This window comes from Octopus sinensis, linkage group LG27 (genome assembly GCF_006345805.1).
Source record: "Octopus sinensis linkage group LG27, ASM634580v1, whole genome shotgun sequence".
Lineage (NCBI taxonomy): Eukaryota > Metazoa > Mollusca > Cephalopoda > Octopoda > Octopodidae > Octopus > Octopus sinensis.
In genome coordinates, this window is record NC_043023.1 from 10,353,262 (window position 1) to 10,374,531 (window position 21,270).

Consider the following 21,270-nt stretch of genomic DNA (forward strand, 5'->3'; position numbering starts at 1 on the left):
CATTGCCGTCAAACTGTGATTCACACTTAATATTGTCAACACACAATTTGTTTTCCATAATTTTTCTGATATTTTTCTTCCTTATGTTCATAAACTTTATTCCTAACAAATATTTGCTTTATTATATCTCCATCAATTGTGAACAAAGTCAGCATCTGAAAATGCTGCAAACCTCTTTGTAATCCAAGTTTATATATCCCAGGCATTGAAGTAACAACATTTTGTTAATAATCTCAGCCAGAGAAAGCAGTTCACAGTAGTCTCTCTCACAGAGATTTATAGAAACAGGATTATATCCATTTCTTTAATCTTGGTAAATGATGGCAAATCCATGGTTAAAACACTCTGTAAATTCTGATGACATTTGGTATTCTGAAATAAGAGAGAAACAATAATAAACTAAAGAATAGAGAAAAACATAGAAAAGATAAACAATAGATATAAACCTTTGCTTGAAAACCTAAAATTTACTTTTTAGTTTGTAAATAAAATTACATCATATAATCTTTATCTGTAGGTGCAGGAGTGGCTGTGTGGTTAGTAGCTTGCTTACCGACCACATGGTTCTGGGTTCAGTCCCACTGTGTGGCACCTTGGGCAAGTGTCTTTTGCTATAACCTTGTGAGTGGATATGGCAGACGAAAACTGAAAGAAGCCTGTCGTATGTGTGTTTGTCCCCCCCCCCCAACATAGCTTGACAACCGATGTTGGTGTGCTTACATCCCTGTAACTTAGTGGTTCGAACAAAGGGACAAATAGAATAAGTACTAGGCTTACAAAGAATAAGTCAATTTGTTCAACTAAAGGTGGTGCTCCAGCATGGCCTCAGTCAAATGACTGAAACAAATAAAAGTACATATATATATATATACATACACATACATATATATGTGTATATATATATATATATATAAATAGAGTAACTGGTAACATTATCTATTTTTTCCCCGTTAATTGTAAACAAGGGAAAAATACAAATATCTATTTATATATCGGGACCACTCTTCTTAAATAGAACCCTGGTTCTTATTCTATCAGTCCCTTTTAGTCGGCCACTAACTTAAGGGATGTAAGCAAGACAACACCCGTTGTCCAGCAAGACAGGAGAACAAAGACACACACAAACATATAAATGATGGACTTGCACGGTTTCTGTCTACCAAATTCACTCACAAGTGAGCTATGGCAGATGACACTTGGCCAAAGTGCCATGCGCCGGGATTGAACATGAAGCAACATGGTTGCAAAGCCAGCTTCTTAACCACACAGACAGGCCAGTCAAACTTTTAAAGCTAGCACTTCATTTATTGAATATCATCATCATCGTTTAACGTCCGCTTTCCATGCTAGCATGGGTTGGACGGTTCAACTGGGGTCTGGGAAGCCCGAAGGCTGCACCAGGCCAGTCAGATCTGGCAATGTTTCTACAGCTGGATGCCCTTCCTAACGCCAACCACTCCGTGAGTGTAGTGGGTGCTTTTTATGTGCCACCGACACAGGTGCCTGACGAGGCTGGCGAACAGCCACACTCGGATGGTGTTTGTTACGTGCCACCAGCACGGAGGCCAGTCGATGCAGTACTGGCGACGGCCACGTTCGGATGGTTTTCTTATGTACTTAAAATTCAATTTAGACGTTTAAAAGAATAAAATAAAATCGACAGGAAATAACCTGTGATATCCCATAATTTCTTAAAGCGACCAGATGAGATCCCTTAATTTTATTAATAGATCTCCCTCATTATGTTGCATCCACAGATACCTACTTGGGATCTTTTCGGTTTGAACGGCTGTTTTTTCTAGCAGTGTCATATGAAACTGTCACCCATAATTATGACCCTAGTATCGATCCATTGCATTTCAATCTGTTTTAGGGTTAGGGTTAGGGGTGGGGGAAGGATATCTTTTTTCTTCACAAATGTAAATAAACCCAATCTGTTTCTTAAACGAGGGACATATTCGTACGGCACAGAATGTTTTCACCTCAATAGACGTCATTGATTGGTTGAAATTGCAGAAATTGAAGAAAAAACAACAACAAATATCTTACAAACATATAGAATTTTCTCAATAAAGCCCGAGAGAAAAAGATGTTTTATAAACACATTCTACCAGTATACGAAGTTTAAAAGTGTTTAGTTACGTGGAAATTATTTTAAAAAACTGCCGGTCAAACCGAAAAGATCCAAATATCTTACAAACTATAGAATTTTCTAAATAAAGCCAAGAGAAAAAGATGTTTTATAAACATATTCTACCAGTATACGAAGTTTAAAAGTGTTTAGTTACGTGGAAATTATTTTAAAAAACTGCCGGTCAAACCGAAAAGGTCCAAAATATAAAATAAAATCAACAGGAAATAACGACAGTGATATCCCATAATTTCTCAAAGCGACCTGGTGAGATCCTTTAATTTTATTAATAGATCTCCCTCATTATGTTGTATCCACAGATACCTACTTGTAGCAGTATAGTACATTCTAGTGATAACTTATTTCAGAAATAGCTGTAACAGGATGAGAGTTCAGGAACCCTGGAGGGGTGTCCGATCTCTCATCATGTTACAATTGGTACCGTGTGACATAGCTAAGCCTCGCGGTCGCATCCCTAACGGAATAGGATAAGCCATAATACAATTTATACAAAACAGAATATAAATGAATGACGAACAAGCCGTACCAGTGTTTTGTATAAATTGTATTATGTATTTCTTTACTGCCCACAAGGGGCTAAACATAGAGGGGACAAACAAGGACAGACAAAGGAATTAAGTCGATTACATCGACTCCAGTGGGAAACTGGTACTTTATTTATCGACCCCGAAAGGATGAAAGGCAAAGTCGACCTCGGCGGAATTTTGAACTCAGAACGTAACGACAGACGAAATACCTATTTCTTTACTGCCCACAAGGGGCTAAACACAGAGGGGACAAACAAGGGCAGACAAAGGAATTAAGTCGATTACATCGACCCCAGTGGGAAACTGGTACTTTATTTATCGACCCCGAAAGGATGAAAGGCAAAGTCGACCTCGGCGGAATTTGAACTCAGAACGTAACGACAGACGAAATACCTATTTCTTTACTACCCAGAAGGGGCTAAACATAGAGGGGACAAACAAAGACAGACAAAGGAATTAAGTCGATTACATCGACTCCAGTGGGAAACTGGTACTTCGTTTATCGACCCCGAAAGGATGAAAGGCAAAGTCGACCTCGGCGGAATTTGAACTCAGGACGTAACGACAGACGAAATACGGCTACGCATTTCGCCCGGCGTGCTAACGCTTCTGCCAGTTCGCCGCCCTAAACTGTATAAACTGTATTATGGCTTATCCTATTTCGTTAGGGATGTGACCGTAAGGATTAATTACCTATGTCACCAGCCTCCTCGCATACGGTCATATTCCTACATAGCCTAGCGACGAACATTACTGTAAAGGCAATTCCGTGGCTCGTATATCGATGCTTCATAGCCACTATGATTACATATGAGCAAGGTAATAACCCGCAGGACTAATTAATTAATCAAATTATAATTCACTTATTACTATACTTCAGTGAAGACAGTAAAGGTTACATACAGTAAAGATTACATTATTCTCTGCAATCAAACTAATTAATTAAGTGAGTGGTTAATTACCCAGAACTGGATAAAGGACTTGCATTTCTCCATAAATTCCTGATTTCTGTTTCACGTCTCCAAGTCTTTGTCTAGCCATCATTTCAATGTACGAAGTATGTTAATAAAAAAACCGACGCGAAAGAACGAAACGTACTAAGAAAGAACCCGGTAGCTGTCTTTTATAGAATCCACATTCTTTGTATATTTCCTTTTGAGAAATGCGTTTAAACTAAGATGTTACATTTTTTTTGTGTGTGTGCGTGTGTCCGAAAATATTTGTAACCAGATCAATATTTCGTTCGTCTTCACTGTAAAACCATATGCGAGTTACGCAAATTTTTGTTGTACCTTCCGAAGAAGTAAAAATGCTAAACAGTCCTTGAAAATTTCAAAATTCCATTATTTTTTACATTTCAAGCAAAACTTGGGCATTTCTGCTACATTTAACAGTGTGTTCTTATGTTTCAGATATTTCCATGAATATAAGACATATAAACATTTATCTAGTAGCGTAGATACGAAGACGCTAATTAAATTTCGTTCTTTGTATTTCCGAGTCGTTTTTTATAGCTTTCTGTTGTCAAATTTTAGCCCAACTTGATTAGATGGAATTTAGTGTAATTAAAGATATTTCACTGAAAACACTGGTTTATATAGCAATAACAGGTAAGATATATGACACATATTATTTAGTAAAACTAAGATGTACTTTGGGAATTGAAAATCTTTTGATGTTGCTAATCAGAGATCGATATTAATTCTATTGTCCAAAACTGTCTGAAATTAATAATTAAACAAATTTAATCAAATACAAGACAATCAACAACATATATTTATTATTCTAGATCATTCTCTTAATTACCAGGTATGAATAATAATCCAAAAGGTACACATGGAAATATAGTTAAGAAAAAGTAACTAAAAGGCGCAGGAGTGGCTGTGTGGTAAGTAGCTTGCTAGCCAACCACATGGTTCCGGGTTCAGTCCCACTGCGTGGCATCTTGGGCGAGTGTCTTCTGCTATAGCCCCGGGCCGACCAATGCCTTGTGAGTGGATTTGGTAGACGGAAACTGAAAGAAGCCTGTCGTATATATGTATATATATATATATGCGTGTGTGTTTGTCCCCCTAGCATTGCTTGACAACCGATGCTGGTGTGTTTATGTCCCCGTCACTTAGCGGTTCGGCAAAAGAGACCGATAGAATAAGTACTAGGCTTACAAAGATTGGGGTCGATTTGCTCGACTAAAGGCGGTACTCCAGCATGGCCGCAGTTAAATGACTGAAACAAGTAAAAGAGTAAGGAGTATATATAAAATATTTTCTACTCTATGCACAAGGCCCGAAATTTGGGGGAAGGGAGCCAGTCGATTAGATCGACCCAGTACGCTTCTGGTACTTAATTTACTGAGCCCGAAAAGGATGAAAGGCGAAGTCGATCTCGGCCGAATTTGAACTCAGAACGTAACGGCAGACGAGATACTGCTAAGCATTTCACCCGGTATGCTAACGTTTCTTATTTCTTTATGGTCCACAAGGGGCTAAACATAGAGGGGACAAACAAGGACAGACAGATGGATTAAGTCGATTATATCGACCCCAGTGGGTTACTGGTACTTAATTTGTCAACCTTGAAAGGATGAAAGGCAAAGTCGACCTTGGCGGAATTTGAACTAAGAACGTAGCGGCAGACGAGATACTTATTTCTTTACTACCCACAAGGGGTTAAACACAGAGGGGACAAACAAGGACAGACAGACGGATTAAGTTGATTATATCGATCCCAGTGCGTAACTGGTACTTATTTAATCGACCCCGAAAGGATAGAAGGCAAAGTCGACCTCGGCGGAATTTGAACTCAGAACGTAACGGCAGACGAGATACCACTAAGCATTTCACCCGGCGTGCTAACGTTTCTTATTTCTTTACTACCCAAAAGGGGCTAAACATAGAGGGGACAAACAAGGACAGACAGACGAATTAAGTCGATTATATCGACCCCAGTGCGTAACTGGTACTTATTTAATCGACCCCGAAAGGATGAAAGGCAAAGTTGACCTCTAAACATTTCGCCCGGTATGCTAACGTTTGTGTGTTGTGTTCTTGAGCAAGACACTTTATTTCACATTGCTTCAGTTCCCTCAGCTGTAGAAATGAGTTATGTCACTGGTACCAAGCTGTATTGGCCTTTGTCTGTCCCACGGATAACATCAGTGGCATGGAGAGTGGGAAGGGTGGTATGCATGGGCAATAAAACAACTTTGCCTGGACTTGTGCCTTGGACGGTGACTTTCTAGGTACAACTCCATGACTGAATGGTGTTTTTTCCTCTTCACTTTAATAAACACACACACACATCTTCAAAAATGCCAAAATGTAAAGAGCGTTGGGTAAGTTCATTTATTCAAGTAAAGTGCTTATATCTGTAGTTTTTCTTTATCGAAATGCTGCAAAATTTCCTCTGTTGTATCTTTGCATTTTAAGTATACTCTTTTTTTCATTTTTATTCTTTTACTTGTTCCTGCCATTTCACTGTGGACATGCTGGAGCACCGCCTTTAGTCAATCAAATCGACCCCAGGACTTATTCTTTTGTAAGCCAAGTTCTTATTCTATCGGTCTCTTTTGCCGAACCGCTAAGTGACGGGGACGTAAACACACCAGCATCAGTTGTCAAGAGATGTTGGGGGGACAAACACACACATATATATATATACATATATACGACGGGCTTCTTTCAGTTTCCGTCTACCAAATCCACTCACAAGGCATTGGTCGGCCCGAGGCTATAGTAGAAGACACTTGCCCAAGGTGCCATGCAGTGGGACTGAACCCGGAACCATGTGGTTGGTAAGCAAGCTACTTACCACACAGCCACTCCTACGCCTATTTATCCTCAATATCTTATATTCTTGTTTCTCTATCATTTCAGAACATCAGAAACAGCAAAGAATTGTTTCCGTCAGAGACATTGTCAACATCCATCTTCTTAGAAGAACCAAAGAAAAATCTTTATAAAGACCATATATAGAACAACACTGTTTATCTAAATCCATGGTGACTTCCTGGTAACATCTCTTTAGAACTGAGATAAATATCAGCAATTGTCTTCAATTCCTGAAAAGTTCACAAACTGATTTTGGATCCTAATTTCTCTTTTCCATTTCATATGATTTATACGAAATCATTTCTCATACTTATTTTGAAATTGGAAGAATTTATAAAAAGGTTTGCAGCATCTTCAGATATCACCAAAGGTCAGAGTTGAGGGAGATTTAATATCGAGAAGATTTGGGGAGGAATCTTTATATATAAAAGTGAAGTTGTGTGTCTGTCTCCTACGATTTAGATTCCTAACTACTCCCAAAATTTGCGGTGCAGTTTAACCAAATATCTTATAGTCGTGATTCATATCGAGCCCTTCTGGGTATTAGCGCGTGTCTACGATGAGTCTACGATTTTAAAAATAATTTACCATCATTTTTTTCCATTTTTAATGCATTTTTTTTTGCTATTTTTTGGCTATAACTCTCTAAAAATGCTTATATAGTTATTTCCCTTACAAACCCGAGCAACGCCAGGCGATACTGCTAGTAAAATATAAAACCAAAAAGAGAATCGTTTGTATGTTGTTGTAGGAAAAGGAAAATTATGGAAAATGAGTCAAGTGAGAATGAGGTTAAAAGTGAAATACTGAAGACAGACTTTTCTGAGGATGTAAAGAATGAAAAGGGTAAAAAAGCACACCATTGTGACATCTGTGGTAAATCCTTTTCTACAAGTAGCAGCCTTACTAAACATAAGGTTGTACACACAGGGGAAAAACCATATCAGTGTGATATCTGTGGTAAATCATTCTCTCACAGTAGCAACTTGTCTAAACACAAATCCATTCATACAGGAGAGAAGCCGTATCACTGTGATGTCTGTGGTAAATCATTTAATCAAAGTGATAAATTAACTTACCACATACGAATTCATACAGGAGAAAAGCCATATGTCTGTGATGTCTGCGGTAAATCATTCGCTGTTAATAGTTCCTTAACTAGACACAAACTTATTCATACAATGGAAGACTCATACCATTCTGATAAACCATTCTCCCGCGGTGACAGTTTTGCTAAACTCATGCACATTCGTGCAGGAGAAAAAACAACATCACTGTGATATCTGCGGTAAATCGTTCTTTAAAGGTAACGACTTAAAAAGACACAAATGCGTCCATACAGGGGAGAAGCCTTATCAATGTGACATCTGTGAGAAATCATTCTCTCAAAAAATTTGCTTAACTTAGCACGAATATCTTCATACAGGAGAGAAGCCATATCACTGTGATATCTGTGGGAAATCATTCTCTCAAAATACTGGTTTAACTATACACAAACGCACTCATACAGGGGAAAAACCATATCATTGTGATATCTGTGGTAAGTCTTTCTCAAAAGTGCCCTAACTTCTCATAAAAATACTCATACAAAAGATCAATATTATTTGACTGTGGCCATGCATGTGGTAAAGCATTGTCTAATGTCTGTTGCTTGACCCAACACAAGGGCCTCCATGCTGTTGAGAAACCATATCGCTGTGATATCTGTGATAAATCATTCTCTCAAAGTAGCGGTTTGAGTAAACACAAGCACATTCATACAGGATGAAAGTTATATCACTACAATGTCTGTGGTTGGTCTTTCTCTGAAAATGGTGACTTAACTAGACCCAAACTTATTCATAAAGGAGGGCCATTACGTCACTGCAATATTAGATTAATTAATCTTTAACCCTTTTGATACCAACCCGGCTGAAACCACCTCTGGCTCTGAGTACAAATGTCTTGTTTTCATAAGTTTTGAATTAAAATCTCCCACCAAACCTTAGTCACAATTTATGTTCCTAACACTAGCTTAATGATAACTAAGTTATTTTACTAAATTCTTTGTTATATTTAAAATTAATTGAAAGAAATACAGAGCATCTCAAAATAAATACAGTAACGAAAGGTTTAATGGAAGCCAATTAACTTAACACAAATACATTGAAACAGGAGTAAAACCTTATCACACTGACATTTGTGGTAGATCTATAAGGACACAGGAAATGTGTCAAGGCCGACAGGAAGCGTCGGTGCTTCCTAGAGCTAAACAGCGGTAGTGTAATTCCCTTACAGGACTGTCACGTACAGTTGACAGTACACATCCACTCTATCGCCCAACCACCGTACATATCTCTATGAGATATTTAGAAATTTAATATTTCTGGTTTCTTTCATGCATATATATTAACTATTCATACAAGGAACCAAACTTTATCACTGTGATGTCTATGGTGAATCATCTGCTGGACCTGGTCACTTAACTAAACTCAAGCATATTCATACAGGGGTGAAAGAATATTGTGACATCCGTGGTGTTCATGAGATAAATCTTTATCTCATGAATTACATTAACTACTCACAAACACTCACACAAGGGAAAAACGTTATCACTGAGATCTGTGATGAATCCTTCACTGAAACTGATCAATTTACTAAAGTAAAGCTCATTTATATAGGACTGAAGCTACATCATTGTGATATCTGTGGTAAATCATTCTCGATAGGAGTATTTTGACTGAACACAAACCTACACATACAGGAGAAAAGCCATATCATTGTGATATCTGTGGTAAATCATTCTCGATAGGAGTATTTTGACTGAACACAAACCTACACATACAGGAGAAAAGCCATATCATTGTGATATCTGTAGTAAATCATTCTCGATAGGAGTATTTTGACTGAACACAAACCTACACATACAGGAGAAAAGCCATATCATTGTGATATCTGTGGTACATCATTCTCTCAAAGTAGTAGCTTAACAACACTCAATCAACAGAACGGCCTGCTTGTCTAATTAACATGCAACTGACTGAGTACTCCACAGACACACATACCCTTCATATAGTTTTATTTTTATTTATTTATGCACCCTTTTCAAGCCTAGCCAAGCTCATGGGCCCTGTTTCCATGGCATATGTGTTCCCCTCAGCTGGACGGGATGCCAGTCCATCGCAGCATTATTCAAGAAACAGGAAGAAAGAGTGAGTGAAAGTTGGTCATCACAGGAATACAAAACACAAAATGGCTGACGGTTAGTAAGGAGAGACACACAAATAAGAAAGATGAAAGCAAAGGACCACTGATGCGGTCACAGAAGTGTGACGAAAGAACTCTGGCCGAAATAAGATTAGGATTAATGTAAAAAATAAATAACACTGAAGCAAAGAAACACCAAATATATGGTGCATGTGTTTTTATTGGCTAAACTGGCAAAATGACCATTCTGAAATACAACAATATCTGTTTCAACACACGATTTCACATCAAAAATCTTGCAAAACAAATATATAAACGTATATATATATATATGTATATATATATATATATATATATATATATATACATATATATATATATATATATCACGTGACCGACCAGTCCATCAGATGTAGTTACACATCGCTGGTCACAATGCGTTCACATTGTTTTAGCCTTTGAATGACACCACCCCGCTGGCTAAGCGAGCAGGCCAACAGAAGAAAGAGTGGTGAAAGAGTACTGCAGGGATCACCACCCCCTGCCGGAGCCTCGTGGAGCTTTTAGGTGTTTTCGCTCAATAAACACACACAACTGGGAATCAAAACCGCGAGTCTGCTGCCCTAATCACTGGTTATATTAATCTCTCTCTATATAAACGGCAGTTTGTCTGTGCGTGTTTCTGTGTGTCTGTTTGCTTGTACCCTCACCCTAACCATGGCTTTCAACCGATTCTGATGAAACTTGACACACGCATAGCCCAATGTCATAATTCAAAACTAACGCAGCGAAAATTTTGAAAAGTTCCCCCAGTTCTGAAAAAAATCGATAAATTCGACATGGGGTCGAGAATCAGGAATACGAACCACAAACTGTCTAGGGGACGCAACTCTACCTTTTTTAAATCTCAAAAACAAATTTACCATCATTTTTTTCCATTTTTTTGCTATTTTTTGGCTATAACTCTCTAAAAATGCTTTATAGTTATTTCCCTTACAAACCCGAGCAACGCCGGGCGATACTGCTAGTACATACATATATTCATGTGTGTGTGTGTGTGTTTTATGTTGTATGTCTCGTTTCTCTGGGGTTTTTTCGTTGTTCAAAAAAAGTTTGTTTTTATGTTTTCGTTTCTCATTGTGTTCAAGGTATTTTTTTATGTCCTGTACCCATATAAGCATGTCTGTATATAACGGGAAGCTTTATGAAAATAGACAAAAGACGAAGGCAGGTGGAAAACAAACGAACAATTGTATTAGTATGGCGCTCAGGAAATATAAATAAAACAAGTCTTTAACGTTTCGAGCCTACGCTCTTCAACAGAAAGATACACAGAGAGAAAAAAACACAGAAAGAAGGAGAGAAAAAAAATGCATGCAGTAGCTAACGAATCAACATGGCGGTACATATATGTCTGTATATATGCATATATTTATATATTACTAGCAGTATCGCCCGGCGTTGCTCAGGTTTGTAAGGGAAATAACTATAAAGCATTTTTAGAGAGTTATAGCCAAAAAATAGCAAAAAAATGGAAAAAAAATTATGGTAAATTTTTTTGAGTTAAAAAAGGTGGAGTTGCGTCCCCTAGACGGTCTGTGGTTTTTGTTTCTGATTCTCGACCCCATGTCGAATTTATCGATTTTTTTCAGAACTGGGGGAACTTTTCAAAATTTTCGCTGCGTTAGTTTTGAATTATGACATTGGGCTATGTGTGTGTCAAGTTTCATCAGAATCGGTTGAAAGCTGTGGTTAGGGTGAGGGTACAACCTGACAGACACACAGAAACACGCAGACAGACAAACTGCCGTTTATATAGAGAGAGATTTATATTATATGATTGAATGCCACGCGTTCCAAGTAAGTATATATATATATATATATATATATATATATATTAAATTAGAGATAAAACCACTATTAGGCAAATCAAACAGTGAAAAACATAAACCAAAACATAGAAATAAAATTAATTAATATAATATACAAAATATATTAAATATAAAATTCAAAATTTAAATTTAAAGTTAAAATTAAAAATTTTTTTTAATCATTAATTCATACTTATAAACTTTTATATATATATATATATATATATATATATATATTGATAAAACGGTAAGATAACAAAAGAAAGAAAGAGACCTCAATATTATGTAAATAGAGGAAATTTATCTATACAATATGTTACTTTACTCGGTAGTCAAGATAAAACTCTGAGTTTCAGATGCCGAAGTGGAAATCCACAACACCATCTCTTCGGTTATCTGGCTATTTTCTAAATAGCCAGATAACCGAAGAGATGGTGTTGTGGATTTCCACTTCGGCATCTGAAACTCAGAGTTAGCCAGATAACCGAAGAGATGGTGTTGTGGATTTCCACTTCGGCATCTGAAACTCAGAGTTTTATCTTGACTACCGAGTAATGTAACATATTGTATAGATATATATATATATATATATATATATATATATAATAAAAAATAAGAGTGAAAAAATTGGATATTAATTTAATAATAACATCAATTTAACACCAAGTGGTTTAGCGCATAAAAACCTGGGATACAGTAAAAATTAATACACAAATATAAGAGAGTGTCCACTATGTGGTCGCTCTAGCGCTAGAAATAGATCCGCAATGGTCTCAACCACCAAGAATTGTTCCCAAGGAGAATTAGCACAACTATATATATATATATTTTATTATTATTATTATTATCATTATCATCATATTATTACATGATCAAACGCCAAGCGTTCCAAGTAAATATATATATATATATATATATATATAGAGAGAGAGAGAGAGAATGATGCTTATAAACAAACAAAACTGTTTGGGTTTGATATACAAAATATAAATGCATGCATATATGTAAATAGTGGGAAAGAAAGAACTGGAAAATTTCAGACAATGAATATTTAAGTATAAACATTTAGATATTTCTGTACCAACAGAGCAAACTTACAGTACAAAGATAGAAAATTAAAGGGGAGAAGGTACAGTGTTATAAGTTCAATTGCCCTTTCTGGGGGCTTGGAGTTACTCCACTGCGTTCACCAAAATATGCAATCAGTAATGGAAGTAAATAAACTTTGGACAGATCCAGCCTCCATCTTCAGAGATGAGAGATAAAAGTCTAATCTAGATCTGGCTTGTTTTTGTTTTGTTTTTTTGTTTTTTTGTTTTTGGTTGTTGTTTTTTTTTTGTTTTTTCTTTAATTGCTAGTAATTAGCTGAATATTGTTAATCAAACTGAAAAAGATGCTCAAAGGTGTTCTCAGTCACTGCTGTGGGAAGAATGATACAATATCTCGGTCTAGATAATATCTTTTATTTATTTTTTTTTTGTACTTTCACTATCATTATCATCATCATCCTCATCATTCAGCATCCGCTTTCCATACTGCCATGGGCTGGATACGGTTTGACATGGAGCTGTTTACACTCCAAATGTTTGTTATGACATGGGTGTATGGCGTTCGTTGAAGAGAGAAGACGTGTTTCAACGTGTTATAAGCCTATTCTCCTGTCTCAGACACTTGGGATGTGACCGGCTCTGTTGCTGCTGGAGTTTTTGTGAGGTTTATCTTTACAAATGTTCAACTTCAGTCTTGCTGTACCTACACCAAGTGGTTACCAATTTACCAACGTGTCTTCTTTATGTAAATAACGAAATAAAGTGTCATATTTTCTAAGGTTGCTTTCTTGTTCCTGACGCCGGTAGTTTTTGGAAACAAAGAAGGAAATTGTGTTGCACCCAAACAGGGCAAAAGACCCAACATGTTCCAGACAGTTCCTTTACAGGTGTGTTTACACAGCACCAGCTCAGGTGCTTTCTATGTGGCACTTACACCTGAAAGGACACACCTGTATGGTGGAAAACAAAGATTTTACTTAGCTTGTTACATCTTATGAAGTATACTTCTGAAAAAAATCATTTACCAGAAGTCGGGCATGGCTGTGTGGTTAGGGAGCTTGCATCCTAGCTATGTGGTTTCGGGTTCAGTCCCACTGCGTGGCACTTTGGGCAAGTGTCTTCTACTGTAGCCCCGAGTCGACCGAAGCTTTGTGATTGAATTCGGCAGGCGGAAGTTACTGCCGTGTGTGTATATGTGCGTGTAGGTGCTTGTGCCTCTCCGAAAGAGAGAGAGGGATCACAGTGGTGTGAGGGCGCAATGGCCCAATGGTTAGGGTAGCAGACTCGCAGTTGTAGGATCATGGTTTCAATTCCCAGACCAGTCGTTGTGAGTGTTTATTGAGCAAAAACACCTAAAAACACAAAAGGCGACGAGCTGGCAGAAACGTTAGCACGCCGGGCGAAATGCTTAGTGGTATTTCATCTGTCGTTACGTTCCGAGTTCAAATTCCGCCAAGGTCGACTTTGCCTTTCATCCTTTCGGGGTCGATAAATCAAGTACCAGTTACGCACTGGGGTCGATGTAATCGACTTAATCACTCTGTCTGTCCTTGTTTGTCCCCTCTATGTTTAGCCCCTTGTGGGTAGTAAGGAAATATATATATAGCCCAGTGATTAGGGCAGTGGACTCACGGTTGTAGGATCGCGATTTCGATTCCCAGACCGGGCGTTGTGAGTGTTTATTGAGCGAAAACACCTAAAGCTCCACAAGGCTCCGGCAGGTGGGGGTGGCGATCCCTGCTGTACTCTTTTGCCGCAACTTTCTCTCTCTCTTTCTTCTGTTGGCCTGCTCACTTAGCCAGCGGGGTGGCGTCATTTGAAGGCTAAAACAATGCGAAGCGCATTGTGACCAGCGATGTGTAGCAACATCTGATAGCCTGGTCGGTCACGTGAAGATGATGATGATATATATATAGCCCAGTGGTTAGGGCAGCAGACTCGCGGTTGTAGGATTGCGGTTTCAATTCCCAGACCGGTCGTTGTGAGTGTTTATTGAGCGAAAACACCTAAAGCTCCATGAGGCTCCTGCAGGTGGGGGTGGCGATCCCTGCTGTACTCTTTCACCACAACTTTCTCTCTCTCTTTCTTCTGTTGGCCTGCTCACTTAGCCAGCGGGGTGGCGTCATTTGAAGGCTAAAACAATGCGAAGCGCATTGTGACCAGCGATGTGTAGCAACATCTGATAGCCTGGTCGGTCACAGTGATATTTGCGATGAAGTTTCCTGTATGTGACGATATTCGTGTCCTGTCAACTGATATTTATATAAGAATGATTCACCACAGGTATTGCAATGATATGTCTTCTCCCCTGTATGAATCCGTTTGTGTACATGTAAGTTACCTTTTTGAGAGAATGATTTTCCACAGACATCACAGTAATATGGCCTCTCAAATGTATGATCTGATTTCTGAAATTTTAAACTTTTCAAAGAGAATGGCTTATCACAGATATCACAATGAAACGGTTTCTCTTCTGGGTGGGTATCTTTGTGTCTTCTTAAATCACTTGCTTGAAAAAATGATTCATAACAGATATTGCATTGGTATGGCATCTCTCCACTATGAGTGGATTCGTGAATTTTGAAATGATGTTCCTGAGAAAACAATAAACCACAAATATCACAATGAAATGGCTTCTCTCCTGTATGAATACATTTGTGACTAATTAATAGGCGAGAATCAGAAAACGATCTGTCACAGATGTCACAACGATATGGTTTTTCTGTATCAGTACACTGGTGTTCATTTAGAAGGCCAATTTCACAGAATGATTTACCACAGGTAACACAGCCGTAGGGTTTCTCTTTTGAGTGAGTTTCTATGTGACTCCTTAATTGATAACTTTGAGAGAATGACATACCACAGATATCACAGACATATGGCTTCTCTCCTGTATGAATACGCTTATGAGTTCGTAAGTGTTGCCTTTGAGAGAACTCTGCCCGACAGATGTTACAACAATATCGCTGCTCCCCTTTATGAATGGGTCTGTGTTTAGTTAATTGGACAGAATTGGAGAAGGATTTACCACAGATATCACAACAAAGTCGTTTGTGTCTAGCTAAGGCACCTTTCAGAGAGAACGACTTTCCACATGTGTCGCAATGGTATGGCTTCTCTCCTGAATGAATACGGCTGTGAGAAACTAAGTTCTCTTCCTGGACGAATGATATGCCACAGATTTCGCAGAGAAACGGTTTCTCTGTGTTGCATGAATAATTTTATGGATAGTTAACTCCTGTTGATGAGAGAATACTTTATTACAAATGTCACACAGAAATGGTGAATCTGTTATCGCATTCAGCATCTCTTCCATTATAATTTACCCTTTTTATGACCTTCACATTAATTTCTCATCACAATATTCACATAGCTTTCTTGTTTTGCTTATATGTTATATTTGTTACAAATATCGGATCTGTTCTGTTTGAACGGCAGTTTTTTCTAGCCGTGTCATATGAAATTGTCACCCATAATTATGACCCTAGTATCGATAAAGGGCCTGATGGAGAAATGATCATTATGCCAATGTCATCTGATATTCTGAAATAAAAGAGAAAGAAAATGGTAAGATATAGAAGATACTTAAACAGCAGAGACACAACAGTGGACATTATATTACTTTTCTATAATAATAATATAGACACAGAAATGGTTATGTGGTTAAGAAGTTCCCTTTCTGGTCACGTGGTTTCAGGTTCAGTCCCACTGCATGGCACCTTGAGTGTCTTCTAATTTAGACCCAGAACAACCAGAACCTTGTGAGTGGATTTGTTAGATCAAAACTGAAAGCAGCTTGTGGGATATTTTCCTTTTGAAGGCCAGATTTCAACACAATTTCTAGTTAACTAAACACTTTAAAACTTCATATACTGGTAGACTGTGTCAAAAGAAACATTATTTCTACTTGGCTTTCTTGATAAATTTGTAATTCGCTTGTTTAACGCAGTTTCATTTTTCGAATTTTAACCAATGAATCGCCTCTATTTGAGCTGAAATCATTTGCTGCGTCTAAAAACTGAGACAACATCCTGTAACTAACCCTAACCCTCACCCTCCCCCAAAACCTAACCCTAAATTTTTTTTCTTAATTGTTAAATTAATTTAATTGTTACGCGTGTAAAAAAACTAAAGCAATGGAAAATAATTTAAACAATTAACAAACAAAATAATTCTATAATTTTATACAAACGCTTTCCATACGTATATGGAAAGTGTGTGTTACAGAAAGCGTGTGTATAAAATTATAGAATTATTTTGTATGTTAATTGTTTAAATTATTTTCCATTGCTTTAGTTTTTTTTACACGCGTAACAATTAAATTAATTTAACAATTAAGAAAAAAATTTAGGGTTAGGTTTAGGGGAGGGTGAGGTTAGGGTTAGTTACAGGATGTTGTCTCAGTTTTTAGACGCAGCAAATGATTTCAGCTCAAATAGAGGCGATTCATTGGTTAAAATTCGAAAAATGAAACTGCGTTAAACAAGCGAATTACAAATTTATCAAGAAAGCCAAGAGAAAAAAATGTTTTATTTTGACACATTCTACCAGTATACGAAGTTTAAAAGTGTTTAGTTAACTAGAAATTGTGTTGAAATCTGGCCTTCAAAAGGAAAAGATCCCAGCTTGTTCTGCCTAGGCCATGTAAGAGTACCCATGTGGTGTAACATAAAGGCACCTGTGTGATATCATGTAAAAGTACTTGAGCAGTGCCATATATAAAGTGCCCTAAAAAGGTAAACTGTATGACGCATGTGTGTGAACAGCCATGCTACATGGCAGTGAAACATGGGCCATGACTGCTAAGGACATGCGTTGGCTTGCAAGAAATGAAGCTAATATGCTCTGCTGGATGTGTAATGCCAGTGTGCATAATGTCAGAGTGTAAGCGCCCTGAGAGAAAAGTTGGACATAAGAAGCATCAAATGTGGTGTGCAAGAGAGACGACTGCACTGGTATGGTTATGTGTTGTGTATGGATGAGGACAGCTGTGTGAAAAAGTGTCACACCCTAGCAGTAGAGGGAACCTGTGGAAGAGGTAGACCCAGGAAGACCTGAGATGAGGTGGTGAAGCACGACCTTTGAATATTGGGTCTCATGCACGTAAAAAGCACCATCTGAATGTGGCTGATGCCAGCGCCGCCTTGACTGGCTTCTGTGCCAGTGGCACGTAAAAAGCATCATCCGTCCATGGCCGTTGCCAGCCTCGCCTGGCACCTGTGCCGGTGGCACATAAAAAGCACCATCCGAATTGTGGCCGATGCCAGCGCTACCTTGACTGGCCTCCGTGCCGGTGGCACGTAAAATGCACCAATCCGATCATGGCCGTTGCCAGCCTCGCCTTGCACCTGTGCAGGTGGCACGTAAAAAGCACCCACTACACTCATGGAGTGGTTGGCGTTAGGAAGGGCATCCAGCTGTAGAAACACTGCCAGATCAGACTGGAGCCTGGTGCAGCCTTCTGGCTTCCCAGACCCCGATTGAACCATCCAACCCATGCTAGCATGGAAAACGGACGTTAAACGATGATGATGATGATGATGATGCAGGTGATGATGAGTTTCCAAGACCTTTGGAGATAAGTTGTGCTTGAGAAGACCCAGCAAGCCAAGTGAAACCATAGCTGTGGCCTATGCCAGTGTATAATAACTGGCCCTTTAAGGGTACCCTTCAATCATTGGGCAATAAACTGTGCTTCTGAAGACCTGTTGAGTCAAGTGAAGTTGTTGTTGTGGCCAATGCGTGTCACCTTGGGCAAGTGTCTTCTGCTATAGCCCCAGGCCGACCAAAGCCTTGTGAGTGGATTTGGTAGACGGAAACTGAAAGAAGCCCGTCGTATATATGTATGTGTGTGTATATGTTTGTGTGTTTGTGTTTGTCCCCCCAACATTGCTTGATAACCGATGGTGGTGTGTTTGCATCCCTGTAACTTAGCGGTTCATCAAAAGAGACCGAGGCTTACAAAGAATAAGTCCTGGGGTCGATTTGCTCGACTAAAGGCGGTGCTCCAGCATGGCAACAGTCAAATGACTGAAACAAGTGGATGGAAGCACTCTGTCGGTTACGATGATGAGGGTTCCGGTTGATCCGAATCAACGGAACAGCCTGCTCGTGAAATTAACGTGTAAGTGGCTGAGCACTCCACAGACACATGCACCCTTAACGTAGTTCTCGGGGATAGTCAGCGTGACACAGAGAGTGACAAGGCCGGCCCCTTTGAAATACAGGTACAACAGAAACAAGAAGTAAGAGTGAGAGAAAGTTGTGGTGAAAGAGTACAGCAGGGATCACCACCATCCCCTGCCGGAGCCTCGTGGAGCTTTAGGTGTTTTCGCTCAATAAACACTCACAACGCCCGGTCTGGGAATCGAAACCGCGATCCTATGACTGCAAGTCCGCTGCCCTAACCACTGGGCCATTGCACCTTCACACTGAAACAAGTAAGTAAAGTAAAGTAAAGAGTAGCCAAAGACACTTGTTGTCAGGTATTGTCATGTTGGAAAACTACCCCTTTCCTGTTGGCAATCTCTGGCCTTGATTCTTTGAATTTTTTGTTCAAATTAGCCAGCTGACGACACTACACACCAGAATTAATGGTCTGGTTTTGTGAGAGAAGCTCATAAAAAATAATGCCTTTATGATCCCACCAAACACAAAGCGTAGCTTTTTTTAGCATGGATACTCTCTTTTACTCTTTTACTTGTTTCAGTCATGTGACTGTGGCCATGCTGGAGCACCACCTTTAGTCAATCAAATCAACCCCAGGACTTATTCTTTGTAAGCCCAGTACTTATTTTATTGGTCTCTTTTATTGGACATAAACACACCAGCATCAGTTGTCAAACAATGCTAGGGGGACAAACACAGACACACACACACACACACATATATATATATATATATATATATATATATATATACATATATACGACGGGCTTTGGTCAGCCCGAGGCTATAGTAGAAGACACTTACCCAAGGTGCTATGCAGTGGAACTGAACCCGGCACCATGTGGTTCGTAAACAAGCTAATTACTACACAGCCACTATTCATCTTTGGTTGCTGTTTTGGGAAATCCTTATGCAAACTTCAGAATTTTTATTACACTATAATAATAATGAAATTATTGTATACAGTGACACAGGAGTGGCTGTGTGGTAAGTAGCTTGTTTACCAACCACATGGTTCTGGGTTCAGTCCCACTGCGTGGCACCTTGGGCAAGTGTCTTCTACATATAGCCTCAGGCCGACCAAAGCCTTGTGAGTGGATTTGGTAGATGGAAACTGAAAGAAGCCTCTCGTATATATGTATATATATATATATATATTGATGTATGTGTATGAGTTTGTCCACCTAGCATTGCTTGACAACCGATACTGGTGTGTTTATGTCCCCGTTAATTAGCGGTTCGGCAAAAGAGACTGATAGAATAAGTACTGGGCTTACAAAGAATAAGTCCCGGGGTCGAGTTGCTCAATTAAAGGCGGTGCTCCATCATGGCCGCAGTCAAATGACTGAAACAAGTAAAAGATTACTTAGTTTAAAAAATTATTTACTTTGCATTTTATTTACTCTGTTTGAAAAATATTTAATTTGTTGATCCTACAAGTTGTTGGATCAACTACTTACGACCAGCTAGCGCGGATGCGCTAGTACACGCACCGGGACCACCATTCGCTAGTAGTACCTGAAACTGCATTAGCCCCCTCTGGAGCAACTGTTAAATCTCTCGTTTCTGGCTCGAATCCAACCCCAGAAAACGGAAATGTTCTTTAGCGGTTCGGCAAAAGAGACCGATAGAATAAGTACTGGGCTTACAAAGAATAAGTCATGGGGTCGATTTGATTCGACTAAAGGCGATGCTCCAGCTTGGCCGCAGTCAAAATGACTGAAACAAGTAAAAGAGAAAGAGAAAGAGTGCTCAAGTGCAACACAACATGTTTTTGTACACAGTCCATTTTTCATCTCCGGTCACCGGTTGTTTCAAAAAGCATGCTTTCATCCCTTTTCAAGAGTATATCACAAACAGAATCCCAGTCCAAGCAATTCTTTTCCGAGAGATTGTGGGGGACCCATACATTATTATAGTGAGAATGAGTTTTCTGCAATTTTTGCCTTCAAAACATCTTCATCCAATTTTGAAGGTCTTCCACTGCGACTGTCATCTTCCAAGCTAAGCTCTCTCTCTTACTCTTTTTAATTGTTTCAGTCATTTGACTGCGGCCATGCTGGAGCACCGCCTTTAATCGAGCAACTCGACCCCCGGGACTTATTCTTTTGTAAACCCAGTACTTATTCTAACGGTCTCTTTTGCCGAACTGCTTAGTGACGGGGACATAATCACACCAGCATCGGTTGTCAAGCGATGCTAGGGGACAAACACAGACACACAAACACACACACACACACACACGCATATATATATATATATGGGCTTCTTTCAGTTTCCGTCTACCAAATCCACTCACAAAGCTTTGGTTGGCCCGAGGCTATAGCAGAAGACACTTGCCCAAGGTGCCACGCAGTGGGACTGAACCTGGAACCATGTGGTTGGTAAACAAGCTACTTACCACACAGCCACTCCTGCGCCTAGGCTTTAAATTTTGCAAACTACCTTTGAACAGTTGATTCCCTACACCATAAACTTCACAAATGT

The 21,270-nt window shown here is 39.0% G+C and overlaps 2 protein-coding genes and 1 long non-coding RNA gene across 3 annotated transcripts in view; 2 read left to right on the plus strand and 1 right to left on the minus strand.

The window, feature by feature from the left end:
• Positions 1-21,270, plus strand: part of LOC118768190 (zinc finger protein 665-like) — a 360,963-nt gene that overhangs the window by 301,021 nt on the left and 38,672 nt on the right. The gene's annotated exons all lie outside the window — the stretch shown is intronic.
• Positions 9-4,114, minus strand: LOC118768237. Its single transcript, XR_005004066.1, has 2 exons — positions 3,642-4,114; positions 9-354 (listed from the first exon to the last, which is right to left on the minus strand). It is a non-coding gene; the product is annotated as an uncharacterized LOC118768237 (long non-coding RNA).
• LOC115224974 (zinc finger protein 93-like) lies at positions 6,792-9,228 on the plus strand. Its single transcript, XM_029795902.2, has 3 exons — positions 6,792-6,879; positions 7,608-7,736; positions 8,915-9,228. The coding sequence occupies exons 1-3, from the start codon at positions 6,792-6,794 to the stop codon at positions 9,226-9,228; spliced, it is 531 nt and encodes a 176-aa protein (XP_029651762.2).